Source organism: Pollicipes pollicipes, unplaced genomic scaffold (genome assembly GCF_011947565.3).
Source record: "Pollicipes pollicipes isolate AB1234 unplaced genomic scaffold, Ppol_2.1 Scaffold_6138;HRSCAF=7277_pilon_pilon_pilon, whole genome shotgun sequence".
Classification (NCBI taxonomy): Eukaryota; Metazoa; Arthropoda; class Thecostraca; order Pollicipedomorpha; family Pollicipedidae; genus Pollicipes; species Pollicipes pollicipes.
In genome coordinates, this window is record NW_023596818.1 from 13,977,111 (window position 1) to 13,992,590 (window position 15,480).

The 15,480-nt window shown below is 57.0% G+C and overlaps 1 protein-coding gene across 1 annotated transcript in view; it reads right to left on the reverse strand.

The window, feature by feature from the left end:
* Nfs1 (Nfs1 cysteine desulfurase) overlaps positions 1 to 15,480 on the reverse strand; it is a 32,283-nt gene that overhangs the window by 9,494 nt on the left and 7,309 nt on the right. Inside the window, exons 8-9 of the mRNA XM_037228803.1 lie at positions 15,074 to 15,231; positions 718 to 856 (exon numbers count right to left, since the gene is read on the reverse strand). Of these exons, the coding sequence (XP_037084698.1) occupies positions 718 to 856; positions 15,074 to 15,231 (297 nt within the window). The remainder of the gene's footprint in view (positions 1 to 717; positions 857 to 15,073; positions 15,232 to 15,480) is intronic.

The following is a 15,480-nucleotide window of genomic DNA, read 5'->3' on the forward strand; positions in this document are numbered from 1 at the left end:
GACCGCACCGGGCCGGGGGCGGCGCGCGGCCCGCGGCGCCCCACCACCAGCGGAGGCCGCGCCGTGCCGGTGGCACGAGGGGCTACATGGCGTGGCCCGTAGCGGTGGTTCGGTGCGGTGTCGTGCCAAGGAGGGTTGGGTCTGTAGCGGGTTGACCGGATGCCTCTATTGAACGCCTGGGCGGGCGCATGACAAAGTAACTCCAAGAACGCACCGGAAGATCCGGCAAACTGGTGTCGGAAAACCCTCAGGGAGCCGGTCATGGCGCCTGGCTAACACGCATGCTCCGGCAACAGATATTGGCTTCTTCCACTTCCTTCAACGCCACTTCCATCACGTGAAACCGCGGCGTCTGCTCCGCACTCTCAAGTTGTTTGCTTTTTTTAAGAGAACGTGACGCACGTCGCCACGCCTCTTATGGTGCGCCAGCGACTGCACTGGCCATATTAGCGCTCAAGGAGCATGGCGCACCCGCGCACTCCCTTGCCCAGCACTCTGCCTCCGACATCTCAACTGACACTCATCTCCTACCAACTTAACTGACACATCACTAACTGACTGACACTCAAATGACACTACTCCCACATCTCAACTGACACTCCACCTCCTACCACCAACGTCTGCATCTCATTCGCCGACTGCTCCACTTCACCGTGATGCCCGCCCTCAGCTGGCGCGAGCGGCGTGCTCTCATGCGTGGTGGCGCGCAGCACGTACCCTCGACGTAGGCGAACGACAGATTGACGCAGCCAGGGTAGGTGTGCTCGGCGTCCCCGTTTCGGATGATGTCCGGTAGCTCGCGCTCCATACGCTCCACCAGGCGGCGGGACAGCGCCGTGATGCGACGGCTGTCGTACTGCGGGCACAGGTCACGGGTCACATGTCGCCAGGCTTCCACGGCGACGGGGTCACGAGTCATCAGGGTCGTCGCTGCAGGCGCGGATCACAGAATCGTAAGCCGCTGGGGTCACAGGTCACTGGCATTGCCGTAGGTCCCTCGTGGGGGTGGGTGATTGATGGTATTAGGACCTCGACCCCGGGTAAGAGGTCAAAAGCCCCCAAGACGGTGGACTAGAAAATTTGTTATAAAAACAGCAAGGTTACATGGTGTGTGAACGAATGATCTATTCAATGCAATTACCGGCGGAGTTCGAAATGAAAGCTCACAGCAGGCGCCAAAAGAGGTTACAACTAATACGTCATGTCACGAAGGATGTCAAAGACGGGGGTCAAAGAGAGGTCAACGATGGGGTCAAGACCAGGCTTGGGCACGCAAAAGCAGGTCAGTGGTAAGATCCAGGACGGAACAAAACGAGGCGATGGCGGGGTCCGTAATCGAACGAAAGTCCAAAGGGAAGAAATCAATGGACAAAAAGGTCAAATGTGATAAAGTTCAGTGACAAAAATGTAAAATGTATAAGAGACAAATAGACAGAAGTTGGAAGGACAAAATAAGCCAAACGACAAAAAATCGAAAAGAGTAGTCAAGAGCAATACTTTAAACAGTCAGAGGAATTAAAGTCACATGAACAACATTTAAACGAAAAAAAATCCACAAGGGCAAGAAGTCAAATGACAAACACTTAATAAGCACAAAGTCAAGACATATAGCAAGTAAATTCCAACGGTAAAAGGTCGAAAGATAAAAGTCGAATATGAAGTGTCACAAGATGAAGGCGAAAAGGGATACTGACCACGTGAATAAAGGAGAAAAAAAGGAAGACTGTTTGCCCTTTGATCTCCTCGCCTGCAGGAAAGGGAAGAGACAAGTCTAAGACACACAAATCAAAATGAAGGAGGTTCTCGGGATCCCTGAAGCGAACAAACTAAAATAATCCCCCCGTCTATTACGCGGGGGCCTTGCGTCCGGCCCCTCCGCAGCCTGCTCACAGCCACGAGGCCTGTGCGTCTCATTTACTTTCCGGCTGGGACTCCTTCATATGGCAGCATGTCCACTTACAGGCCTGCAGGTGTCATACATGTCCGGAAATAGTGTACGTGTAAATTTCGCGACCCTAGGTCAACTGGCAGTGACCTGGCCTGAAATCCAAACTCGAAGGATACATTCACCACATTGACCGCTGGGCGAGGGTACATTTACATCAGAAAAGGATACAATCTCCATATCCCATTTCGTCTTTTGACTTTTCGTCTCTTTTTTCTTTGGCGTTTGACTTTTATCCCATTCTAATTTCTTGACATTTAATATTCTGTCTTCTGACATATCTTTCGACTTTTTGCCACGGAACTGCAATGTGCAGGGTTTTCTCCATTCCCAAACACCTGAACGACCGCACCACACATGTTCCAACGGAAAACCTTGGGCTTGGATCCCCGAATGATACCCGAAGGACTGCGAAATGCCGCCTTATTACTGAGAAAACGCCATTTAAGTTTAATTTCTAATGTGGGCAGGAAACAGCCAAACATAAACATACCGCATTTTTGGCCATTTAAGCTCAATTTGTGCTACGAGTAGGAAACGATCAAACCGAGTTTTTCGCTAACTGCTTAGGTTCAATTAATAGGTAAGGCAGGATTAAACGTTAATCAGCTTTGCGAAATGTTCGCCAAACAGATGTGAGTCGGCACACCAATGGCCTCGTCCCTGTTCAGTAAACGAGACAAACGTAAACCAGATGACCTAGACATCCAGAGCTCATTGCTGATTCCTCTCGGCATCTGCCGATAAAACCGAAAAAGTTTAAACTTTGTCGGACAACTTGATCAAAGGTTTCACTACACAGTAACTAATAACAAGCCGGACCCTTTTTAGCAGTCGCCGTTGCTTTTCACTACTCAAACCTGGCCAATCACAAAAATCGTTATCTTATAAGCAGCACGGTAATGTTTAAACATCAGTTGGTACCTCGCGCCTAAAACTGCTTTTTGCTCCTCTCATAATTTGTTGGTACATTATGTCCAAAATTATTTTTTGATCCTCTCATTTGTCTGTGTGACCCAACAAATGTGGTTACCTATACCTCCCCAGAAACCGAGTTGACCGAGAAACGTGAGGTAAATTGTTTCCAAATAAGGAAGATATGGCACAGTTCTGAGAGATGGGAATAGACAGTCATAATACCGTTGTTGCATGGGCCCACTAGTCTTGTTCCCGCCAAAGCTCGGGGAACTCTTTAAGTAGCCTCGCCCAGGAGGCTCTCCTGTGAGGAGGCCCCATTTTGTCTTCAGACCCCGAAGCCACCCGGAAAGTTCTGCCCCAGCTCAAAACCCGTGGCACCGCTGGTCACAGCAACGCAACTTTTGCGACGCTTTTGCAACACAACAGCAACGCTTTTGTGGCCATGGTTTTCTATCGTTGAAGGGATCTATAACATAATCTAAAAGACATCACATCGCGAAAAAATGATCGTGAGTTAAGACACTTGCCATCGCAAGATTGGGCTCTTTATCAGACCTGGCCTTTGCGCGACCACTAGCCCCCCCCCCCCCCCCCAAACACCTGATCAGAGGCCCTCGGTGTGTTTTGAAACCCTGTGAAAGCCTGGGATGTGTCTATTTGATAGTCTGTTCTGCCACTGTCCATTTCACTTTTACCCTTCTTCGCATTTTGAGCATTTAACGTTTTGTTTTTGGCTGCCATCTTTTTTGAAGTTATCCATTTGCCTTTTTGCCCGGTTTGCATTTTATATTTTTAATTTCATCCATTTGACGTTTGTCGCTTGTTATATTTTGGCTGCCTGACCTTTTGCATTTGACTTTTATATTTGACATTTTTGCTATTTGACCTCTAATCTTTCGACTTGTTCTCATGGAGCGGTCGGGGTAACATGAGCGGGGGAGAGGGGTGGCTGAAAACCACGACGCAGTGGTCTACACCGTGGGCGAGACAGCGGCTCAGTACGTGCGGTCAACGAGGCGTGATCATCATGACCAAAGGCAGCACTGGTGACAGCGTCTGACGACGCATCCGGCAGATACACACGCCCACACACAAACAAACACACACACGCAACGCATCAGCCAAGCCCGTATCGCCACCCAACATCGCAATGGTAGCCGCAGAAAGAGGGCAGATTAAGAACCCGCCCGTTCCCCATATTCGATTGTTATGCATTACTTTTCATATTTTTGATTCAATTCATTTAATAAACTCCTACGTTTAGCAAAACAATATTGTTCTATGGGATTTGAAGCCCGGAAGAACCCCACTACCTGGCCAGTAGGACCACAAAAAGTCCGCTGTCTCGCACCTTTTGGACCTGCGGGTTCGGAAGAGCAGCAACATTGATTGCCAGCTGCAGAAAGGCTGGTTCGTGCACTCGCTTTTTGCGAGAAACAAAATGATCATTGCGCATTCCCTTTCTTCATAGTTCTCCTGCTCCTGATCACCACCATGTGCCATGTGTGAAGGTGTCCTATACTTTTAGTCCTCGGAGAAGGCTAATACGTTTAAATATACAGCGAATAGTACCGAAAGAGGGAAAAACGGTAGCGAGTACTAAACATGCAGTCATCACAAATATTACAACGCTGAACGTTTTTACAAAAATACAGCGAACAATACAACGGGAAAATGTTACTCGACAAATGGTGTCCTTCACGCATACATAGATGAAACAAGCCAACTCTGCTTCACCTCTCGATTCTTAGCCATCCATTAAAAGACGAATCAGCCAACCCCGAGTTTGTTTTTTGTCTATGACTCCATTAGACGCAAATACACGCGCGCAGATTTGTGCTTCCGCTTCATGAAGACAGCCCCCGGTCCGGCTACATGAAGACAGCCCCCGGTTCGGCCCCAACTGCACGCTGTGATCTCAGCGACAGCCGGAGCCGAGAACCGCACCGGAACCGAGCCCACGCGCGGCGGCCGGCCGGGGTCGGGGTTCAGAGGCCCGGAAGCCTGCCGGCCCCGGAACCAGGAGCAAGGAGCGCCGATTGCGCCACGTCCGACCGCGCCGCAGCCTCAGACCGGCGCATGGGGAGGGAGAGGAGGGTGCGGGGCGGTCTGTCAGACGGGCGTGCCTCCACCAGCTGTGGTGACTGACCCGGGGTGGGTCAGTGCCGCACGGGCGGCTGGGCGTCACGTGGGAGTGTCACCCGAGACGACGTACGTGTGGAACGAGTGGATCAGCGTAAGCTTCACGCGTCCTCACCACCCGTGCGATGCTGTGCCACCCTTGCAAACGTTACCCAACACACAACATGGATCAACGTAAGCTTCACGCGTCCTCACCACCCGTGCGATGCTGTGCCACCCTTGCAGACGTTACCCAACACACAACATGGATCAACGTAAGCTTCACGCGTCCTCACCACCCGTGCGATGCTGTGCCACCCTTGCAAACGTTACCCAACACACAACATGGATCAACGTAAGCTACACGCGTCCTCACCACCCGTGCGATGCTGTGCCACCCTTGCAGACGTTACCCAACACACAACATGGCAATGGACACGGGCGATAGGCGAACTGTTTGTTGGGCTTCCGTTTTTTACCACTGTCAAATGCACGGCGCCAATCGATTGACACTGTGACTGCCACCACGGTTACGAGTATAAGACTGGCGCGGCGACTGGCGTTGCTGTTTCTGCATGCGTAGCTGTGTAACCTGCACAGACGAGGACGACAGACATCTTGTCCGACGGCCCACAACAGCGATGGGTGAGGCCGCCTTTAGGACGGGCACGAAGACGAAGCGTTTAGCACAAGGATGGGGCGGAACGCAACCTCGCCAAAAACAAATATTGAAAATAGATGGAGGCCGTGGCTTTAAGGTCTTAAAAAAGTGAAATTCTTTCAACCAATGCACACTGAAATCGCTCAAGCCATAGCCCATGTCACAAATAAATCTCTGCGCACAACACTGAGGCGATCGGCGCGATAATTTCCTTCTACTTACTGCATAAAGGAAGTCGAGAAGCTTCAAAGCGTATCATTCACAATGAGCGATAATTGATGCAGCTCTCATTGTACCGGTAATAATAATATTGGCTGCAAGCACACCATCGGTAGACATCCAGATTTTACTGGGCCTTTGCTCAGCCCCTGTGTTCAGCAGTTGTTCGGCCCTATATGTGGCATCTGCACTCGCCTGAACAATATATCCGCCCGTATCGCTACTGGCAGACGTACTGTTTTCCGCCAGGGACGCAAAGATTCAAGACGCATACGGCTTTTGGAAAGATGACTTGCCATTCCCAAAGACTGTTCCGTTATTGAAAGGGACTATAATAGGGTGTTGCATACTATACTATACTATATTACTATATACTAAGGGTGTTGCAACCAGGGTGTGGTGTTGGGTGTTGGGTGTTGGTGTTGCAACCAAGGGTGTTACAACCACAGGCCCGTTCCGTCAGAACCGCGGGATCACCCCTAAAACATCGCATTTCTGGAGTCGCCAGAAACACCCAAAAAGCGGCCCTCGCCTCACCGCTCACTCAGTGCCGACGAGAGACAGTCAACTCAAACCGAACCCGAACCGAAACGAACCCACCCGCCTCATGACGGTGACACTGTCCCCGCGTTGCCACTCCTCTGCTGGCGCGGCGACCGCGAGCTGACGCGTTAGCCATGTCCGTCGCCCGGGGGACAACGCGCAGGAGCGAGGGTGACTCTGAGCGGGCCACGCCGGCCCGGTCGCTGATGAGTCGGCTGGCTCGGCTGTGACCTCGGCAAGCCCTGCGTGCCACGCACGGGCCGGCCACCCGTGAGCGGACGCCACCCCGTCACGCCGGCTGTGCCGTGGCACCCGGACCTGTCACATCTGTGCGTGCCACGCACAGGCCGGCCACCCGTGAACGGACGCCACCCCGTCACGCCGGATGTGCCGGGGCACCCGGACCTGTCACATCCAGCCACAGCTGTGGTCACCTGGACGTAAGGTCCACGCATCCACGCATCCAATCCACCGACTCATACTCGGCGTGTTTTTCGACAAAGCCGAGTATTGACGTAAATTGCGCGTCTCTCTTCGACGCACCTCATCGGGCTTGTACGAGTGCAGTAGTAGAATGCTCCCTCTCAGCCTTGCTGTACTGGCAACAGCCGCTCGGAACTTTTACCTCTTAACGCGCACGTGGCCGCCGGACGATCCCCGTCCGCACTCAGAAAGGCAATACAGCACGCCTGACTGGCGGCGCGTAGCACGCAGACGCTAAAAACGTACATGAACTATAAAATCGCACGTTGCTGGGGAGTGAATCGATTCAATTCACAAAATATGACCGGTGTGATTTGATGTTGAGAGTTTTCGCGGCCCACGTCCTTCATATCCTGGCAAGCCATCGAAGTACAGCTGAGAACAAACACGCACGGCTAGGACGGATACTATGATTTCGACATAGTGCTAGAATTACGTGCACTCAGTGGTTAACAGGCGCTCATTTAGAGAACAAAACACCAGCACGAAGGAAGGAATGCAAAAGCACCGATGCTCCGATGTTCTCCGACAGTTCTTCTTCTGCCTGTCCCACAGGCAAGCCGTCGTCCCTGGACCGTCATCCTCTCCACCAGAAGCATGTGGACATCGCGCCAGCCCGGAAAGGCTGCGCGCCCGCCGAGCCCTGCCCAGCCATTGTTTCGTGACGTCACCTGCACATTTTCGACGCGCGTGCAGCGGCGGGGAGAGCGCCGGAGCCGCGGAGAGAGCGAGGGCGGACCGGACCTGGTGCGTCCCCGGCGCCGGGGGCTACGGCGCCGGCCCCGCGGCGTCATATCCTCCGGCGAAAAAAAGCGGAGGCGACCGGGAGCGGCGGACGCGGCGCGGCAGAACGCGGACAGCGGCCGAGCGGTGCGAACGGAGCCGGCGTCGATGATGGTGCGAGTGACCCTGCTGCACACGGGTGAGCAGCCGACCGCGGCGGCAACGGCGGAGCGCGGCGCTGGCACGACACGGCCGCCGCTGCTGTTTTAGAACGTCGCGCACACGCGAAACTTGGCCATTCGATCCTAGATGTATTCCACTCTGTTGGCCGATATTGGCCATTCGATCCTAGATGTACTCCACTCTGTTGGCCGATATTGGCCATTCGATCCTAGATGTACTCCACTCTGTTGGCCGATATTGGCCATTCGATCCTAGATGTACTCCACTCTGTTGGCCGATATTGCGCGTCATATTCGGAAGGGCCGCCGGCTGGCATTAGTTCGGTAGAATCGAACCTCCATTGTGATTATACGGCCTATTGATGTGTGACTTTGACGACCGGGTAGGCCTGGGTGGCCCGGCTACGGAGACCTGACAGTGACGTGTTTCGCCCGTGCCTCAGACCGACAGTGTTGTGTTTCGCCGGTACCTTGGGTCGACAGCGTCTCATCTCTCCGTGACGCCTCAGCTCGTACCATGCTCCCGCCGGCGCCATCATCAGCCCTCGCGCTGCTGTGTTCGGTGTTCGCGAGTGCTTGCCGTAACGATCTTCCCAAGATCGACTCTCCCGTGGCTACAGTGCGCAGCTGTGACCCCTACCTCCCCTCCCGACAATGGACCCACTGTGACCCCTACCGGCGGTGGGCCTCCCGCGACTTCTCACTCCCCGCCGGCAAGGAACCCAATGTGCCCCTCCTTTCCCCCGTCGCAAGAAAGCCTGCTGTGACCCCTCCCTCTCCCGGCGGCAGGGGGCCCAATGTCACCCCTCCCCCCCCCCCACGCCGACAGTTGGCCCGCTGTAATCCTTCTCTTCCCGCCAGAGTGAACCCACTGTGACTCCTCCACCCCATCCCCCGATGGTAGTGGGCCTACTGCGCCCCTCCCCCACCAGCGGTGAGCCCAATGTGACCCCTCCCCTCACCGGCAGTGGGCCCAATGTGATCCCTCACCCTCACCCTCAGTGGGCCCACTGTGAGCCCTCCCTCCCCCCACCGGCAGTGGGCCTGCTGCGACACCTCCCTCCCCCAACGGCAGTGGACCTACTGTGACCCCTCCCTCCCCCGCCGACAGTGGGCCTGCTGGCTTGGGCGGCGGTGCTGACGGGCCCGGCGGCCGCGCAGCAGCCGGAGGAGCTGAGCAGCGTGCAGCCGCGCTGTGCTGGCTTGTTCAGCTCATCCGAGCCCACCTGCACCTGCACTTTCTCCGCCCGCAACCACTGGGTGATCACCTGCGGCTGCCGCGACTTCCCCCCGGACCAGGTGAGTCAGACATCACCGCTGGACCGTCCAACGCTGGGCACAGCCACACGGGATGTCCATCCTGACCAGGTGGATCGGACACCCACACCGGGCGGCGAAACGACCGGCATCGGCCCGCGGACCTACCCCGCCACCAGGTGGGTCGGACACCCGTACTCGGAGGTCCGACGACTAGGCACCATGCCAAGCCGCTCCGTCTAGGGACTACACTGGGAGGGGAGAGGGGAGAGGAGAGAGGGGAGAGGGGTGGGGGGGGGGGGGGGGCAGCAGTAGGGGACCGATATCAGGAGCCTCAGCAGGACGCGTTGGTTTCATGCCCTTTGAGCACGTCGGCAACATAACCAGCCGCACTTTACCAGGAGCTGGATCAACCGAGGTTACGGAAGGCCTTTAAAATGATCTACAGTAGCGTCTTGACGTTTAAGTCTGGGTTCATCTTCAGCAGTGATGATGGCGGCGAAAGCACAGACCCAAAACGTTGGAACTCGGCCAAATAACGCTTTCAAATTGTCAACTCCAACTGAAACTTGTCCTTTGCATCGTGGGTTAACGAGTGCCACTTGTCGCTGAAAATACTACGATTCGACAGACATATTGTGTAAGCGATATTGCATGCCAAAAAAACGTCGAACCATGTACCGCCCTGCAAAACTGTCACCAAAACAAGCTGTGTTGGATGCACCGCCACGCGCCACGCTAAAAACCTTCACTGGTTTGGCGTTCTCATATCTGTACAAGGGAAGAGGGAGGGCCAAACAAGCCATGGATGGCGACCCACGAGCCCGAAACTTCCAAAAACCAAACGAGGAAAAGTTAGGTCCGACAACCCGGCAAACGCCTCGAAGCCGCATGCAAAAATGGTAGTGCCGCTACATCGGTGAAGCGGTCAAACGGCTCTGACCAGGGGCGGATGCAGCGCCGAATATTTGGGGGACAAGTTCTGATTTTTGGAGACCAGGGAACTTCACGTAAACGCGCTTAAAGAGACGGAATGCCGCTTTTTACTGTCGAAAGGCGGAGGGGACACGATCCAGACCCCTGCAACCGTGCACCCGCGAGAACCTCTTGAAGTATTCGCCTTCAGCACACCCGCGCTGAAAAAGAATCGGTGACGCCATTGTGAATCCGTCGTCGGATGTCAGGAGTCATCGCGAAGCGGCACAACTTTCCTTCCCCGTCGCATCATTGCATTGTAAATGTACCGTGTGTGCAAACGAACTACACCCGTTCTGCTCCAGTGAAAAACCAAAAGTGCCGAAAACAAAGGTTACGTGCCACCGCTGCGGGCTTTGGATCCAATACCCAATGATGAAACGAATGCCCGAAATTCTGCACGTTGGCATGGTGCAAGCGGGTTCAGCCTTGGAGAGTTTTAGCGGGGTGGATGGGTGAGGGGTCATGTCCCCTTGGCGGCGGCGCGGGTCCCGCCCCCAGCACCCTCTGACAATCTAAAACACCCGAGGGACTTCTAAGCCATACAGGCAGGCACCTGAAGACCAGCTAACCAGCTTGCCAGTGACTGACCAATTCATTTCATTGGCATGCACGAACTTGGAGACCGCGTCACCCCACCGCTGGCAATCACACCTGAGGTGTTGACCGGTGGGAAGCGCTAAGCCCGCCTTCTGGTCAAGCAGGCCCGCGCTAGGTACGCCATCTCAGCGCTCTGAGTACCGGCTGCGACTAGGGTCCAGTCCCTACGACGCTCTGTTCAACATTGTCCAAAGCACGGCAGTCTCGCAAAAGACATCAGCCACCGCAAAAACAGCGGCAAATATCGGCATCTCCAGGTAAAGGCTAGACTGCCAGCCGGTCGGCCCAGCCACCAATGGAAACCCTGTATGTGTGTATGCATTTGGGGCCCGAAGCTTTCACCGAGCGGTGGGTAAGTTTTCACTACGCAGTACCTGGTGCCATGCACGGCGCACGTGAGAGAGGACGATTGTGGCTGAGTACGCAGTACCTGGCGCTACGAATGACGCACGTGAGAGAGGACGATTGTGGCTGAGTACGCAGTACCTGGTGCTACGAATGACGCACGTGAGAGAGGACGATTGTGGCTGAGTACGGAGTACCTGGTGCTACGAATGACGTACATGAGGGAGGACGATTGTGGCTGAGTACGGAGTACCTGGTGCTACGAATGACGCACGTGAGAGAGGACGATTGTGGCTGAGTACGGAGTACCTGGTGCTACGAATGACGTACGTGAGAGAGGACGATTGTGGCTGAGTACGGAGTACCTGGTGCTACGAATAACGCACGTGAGAGAGGACGATTGTGGCTGAGTACGGAGTACCTGGTGCTACGAATAACGCACGTGAGAGAGGACGATTGTGGCTGAGTACGGAGTACCTGGTGCTACGAATGACGTACGTGAGAGAGGACGATTGTGGCTGAGTACGGAGTACCTGGTGCTACGAATGACGTACGTGAGAGAGGACGATTGTGGCTGACGACATCGGTGTAACATGGAATGTCGCTCTACGTGTAATGGATGAGCAGGCAAGGACAGGGGATGTTGTGGCTGAGGACGAGGGAATGAGACCTGAATGGCATTCTACACAGCTGAACCTTCATCCCTGCCATGCATTTTAGTCCCTCCCCCTCTCGGAAGCTACTCTCCCACCCCGCCGCCAAACCAACTCACCCAACGAGCATCTGACCCCTGACGCCGCCTCTAGCGCTGACCGCGCCCTCCACCGCCAGGAGGTGGAGCTGACGCCGCGCCTCCTGCCCGACATGGACACCACCGACAACGACGGTCTGATCGTCAACCTCCGCGGCTGCCGGCGCAACGTCAGCCTCTCCGCCGACTTCCTGCGCGAGACCGAGCGCTTCGCCGCCATCGCGCTCGAGGTGGTCGACACCGACCAGCTCACGTTCGCCGAGCTCGACATCGACGCGGAGCGCTTCAGCAGCGTGAGGGCACACTTTGAACGCGTGCGCCTGCCGCGCATCAACAGCGCCCTCTTCGCACAGCGGCTCAGCGTCAGCGCCGTGTTCGACGACGTCGACATCGGCGAAGTCGCCAGCGGCGCGTTCGCACAGAACCTGGTGCTGCCGGACGTGACGCTGCGCCGCGCGCGCGTCGGCCGCCTCAGCGCCGGCGCCTTCGCCCTGCCGGTTGGCGTGCGCAAGACACCGGTGGTGCCGACCGGTCTGCTCGTCGTCGACAGCGAGATCGGCACCTGGGAGTCGGACGCGCACGTGGGCGGCACGCAGGTGATTGTGGTCGACTCGCAGGTGGGCGTGCTGCAAGCGCGCGCCCTCTCCACCACGGGGCTGATCGCACTGCACTGGAACGACACCACGATCGCGGCGGTCGAGCAAGAGGCCGTGTTCGAGCACGAACCGCTGAGCGACGACCACGCGCCGCCCGCCGTGCTCAGCTTCCACGGCAACCGGTTCGAGTCGGTGCTGGTGACGCGCGAGGACGGCGCCGGCCCGCTGCACTTCGAGCGCGGCGTGCCAGCAGCGCTGCGCTTCGACGAGAACGACGTGGCCGGCAGCGCGGTGGCGCCGGTGACGCCCGACCCGCGGCCGACGCAGCTCGCCGGCACGCGGCTCGAGTGCCGCTGCCGCCTGCTGGCCGGCTGGCTGGCGGCGTCCGCCTTCAGCGAGACAGCGCTGTGCCAGCCGCGCAGTCCCGGCGAAAGCGTGTTGCATCGCGCCGCCGAGTTCCTGGCCGAGGAGTGCGACGGCAGCGGCCGACCCACGGTCAACCCGCGGGACCGGGGCGCGCCGCCCACCTCCTCCGCCGTCCGGCTGGCCGCGGCGCTCGCGCAGCTCGCCGCCGTGTTGGCGTACGGCCTACGCGCGCTGCTCGGCACCGACGGGCTGTGATGACGGGGCCGACGACACGGCAGCGAAGCGTCATGGACTCCAGGTCAAGCACGCCTCGTGACATCGCGTGTGTGATCTGCGCCGCGAGCTGACGGACGTCCCGAGCAGGCCGTGGCTCTCCGGACTGCGTCATCTCAGATAGAGGCGGTGGCGCGAGGAACCGGCGCGCTTTCTTCCACGAGCCGATAGCGCATGGCGCCGACAATGCGCCCCGCCGCGAGGGTCGCGGCAAGCCGGCACAAAACCCTGGTGTCGCCATTTCGCGGAAGTCTGAATCCTGCCAGACGATATTGAGAACAAAGCCGCAGTCGGGCAAGCTTCCGGTGCGGAAATGACTCCATGGACACCGGTCCCGCCTGGACTGAGCGCAATCGCCGTGAGTGCGTGCATGCATGTGCACACGACGCGTATGCGTAGTGCATGACCACTGTTGACCATTTCACACCGAGTCATGTTGACTGGAACCGAGCCGTGCTTCGGCCGCTTGTTGTCGCCCACAGCGCGTGCATCGCCGCACTGACGCGGCTCCGCGTCGCGGTCAGCCAATCAGGTCCTGGCCGCCGCGCGTGACGCGCGCTGACGTCACGAGCGTGCGTCGGACCGCGGCAGATGACCGCCGCCAGGCCGTGCATCCTGCCGCCCGGCCTCGTGTGACCCGGACGCCGGACTCAGCGGCGGCCGACCACAGTGACAATCCAAATACACAGCGAGGTTCCCGCAACCAGCCGGTCGGCAGTTTGCTTGGCGGGCTTTACGCTTCCAAATGACGCGCATTGACAAACACCGCGCGCCGCCTGCTGCGTAGAACATGACATTGGGGCTTTTCCGGAATCATCAGCCAGTTGCGGGTTCAAATCGGGTGTGTGGTCCCCTACAGCTCCAGGAAAGGAATAGATGAGATGCAACGAGTGGTGGAGAAATGCATGTCTGCGAAGGGACTAGTCACAAATTGCGATCCAACATTCGCGAAACGTTGAAGCCGACGCGTTTACCTATTACAGGGGCGGCATCGCTCCATAAATCCTATGATTACTTAAAACGTGCCACCTCGTCAGGAACAGATTGGCGAGCAAAAGAATGAACACGATCTTGTCCAGTGCTGATTGAGTGTTGAGGAGCACATTCCGCAGTGGGTCACATGCGAGCAGGGTTTTCCCACCCGCCACCCCCAATAAATTAGCATGCACCGTCAGCGAATACACACAAAACACAATGGGGCATTCCTCGACAAAAGGCATCCGAACAATATATGCGGCAGCGCTGCATAAGATGACAATGATAGCCCTCAGCACGATGCCGGGTCATGACAGGTACGCAACAGTACATGCAGCAGGGTCGGAAGAAAAGAGGAACAAATGTAAGAGAAACAAGGATAAAACGCTGTCCGTGCGTGCGTGGAGGCATTAAGACCTTACATTTATATGTCACTTAAGGGCACCCGCTCCCCACAGTTTTGTTGTCCTGTGCACATCGCGTTAACTGACGAATGCGCGCGTGACGAACGCCACAGCAAGCCGCGTGAGCAGCGCACAGCTGGTGGGGTAACACACTATCCGATATAACGTGTGGTTACCAAAGTCATACCGATGACACGTTATGCACACGCAACCTCTTATCGCCACATTGAGCAGAAGCACGTCCCTCCCAGCATGATGACCCCAGGCTCCCTTTCTTCTCCAGAAGCCCCCCCCCCCCCCCTTCCCACATTCATTCTGTCCTACACAACCACCCAATTTCCTCTCATGTCCTTCCTGTACGTACCCTTCTCGCCTTCATTGTACCTCCATCTCTTGTCTGTAAATCCTCCCCTCCGTGAATCTCGCAGCCTTGTCTTGCGCCATTCTCCCACCCACACCTCCGACCTGCCTTGTGTTTCCTCGTCCCCTGCCCCTGCCCCCCCCCCCGAACCCCCCTCTCCTACCCCTGCACCTCCCTTCGCTGCCGTGCACCTTCCTCAACTGAACGGTAAGTCTGTTTTCACTTTCGTCCGGTAACTCGACTCCTCCCTTCATTTTCTTGTACATCTAGCTACCTCGATTGTCCAGTGCCTCCACTCCTTCCCTGCAGACCTACCCCGTCCCGTTCCTTCCTGGCCTCCTCATCGCCATGCGCCTGCGCCGCCGGCCGACCCACCTCCATCTCCTCGGCGGCCAGACGGCAGGCGGAGCCGAGCCCGACCACCAGCGGGGTGGGCACCGTGCCGGAGCGCATGCCGCGCTCCTGACCGCCACCAGACTGCACCGCCTCCAGGCGCACGCGCGGCCGCCGGCGCACGTACAGCGCGCCCACACCTGCCGGCGCGGCACCGCGTCAAGGGACGCGCCGCGGGCCGGGGCTGGGGCGGACACGGACGGCACGGATGGCGACACACGCCCCGGAAGAGACGGCACGGATGGCGGACACAGGCCCCGGAAGAGACGGCACGGATGGTGGACACACGTCCCGGAAGAGACGGCACGGATGGTGGACACACGTCCCGGAAGAGACGGCACGGATGGTGGACACACGTCCCGGAAGAGACGGCACGGATGGTGGACACA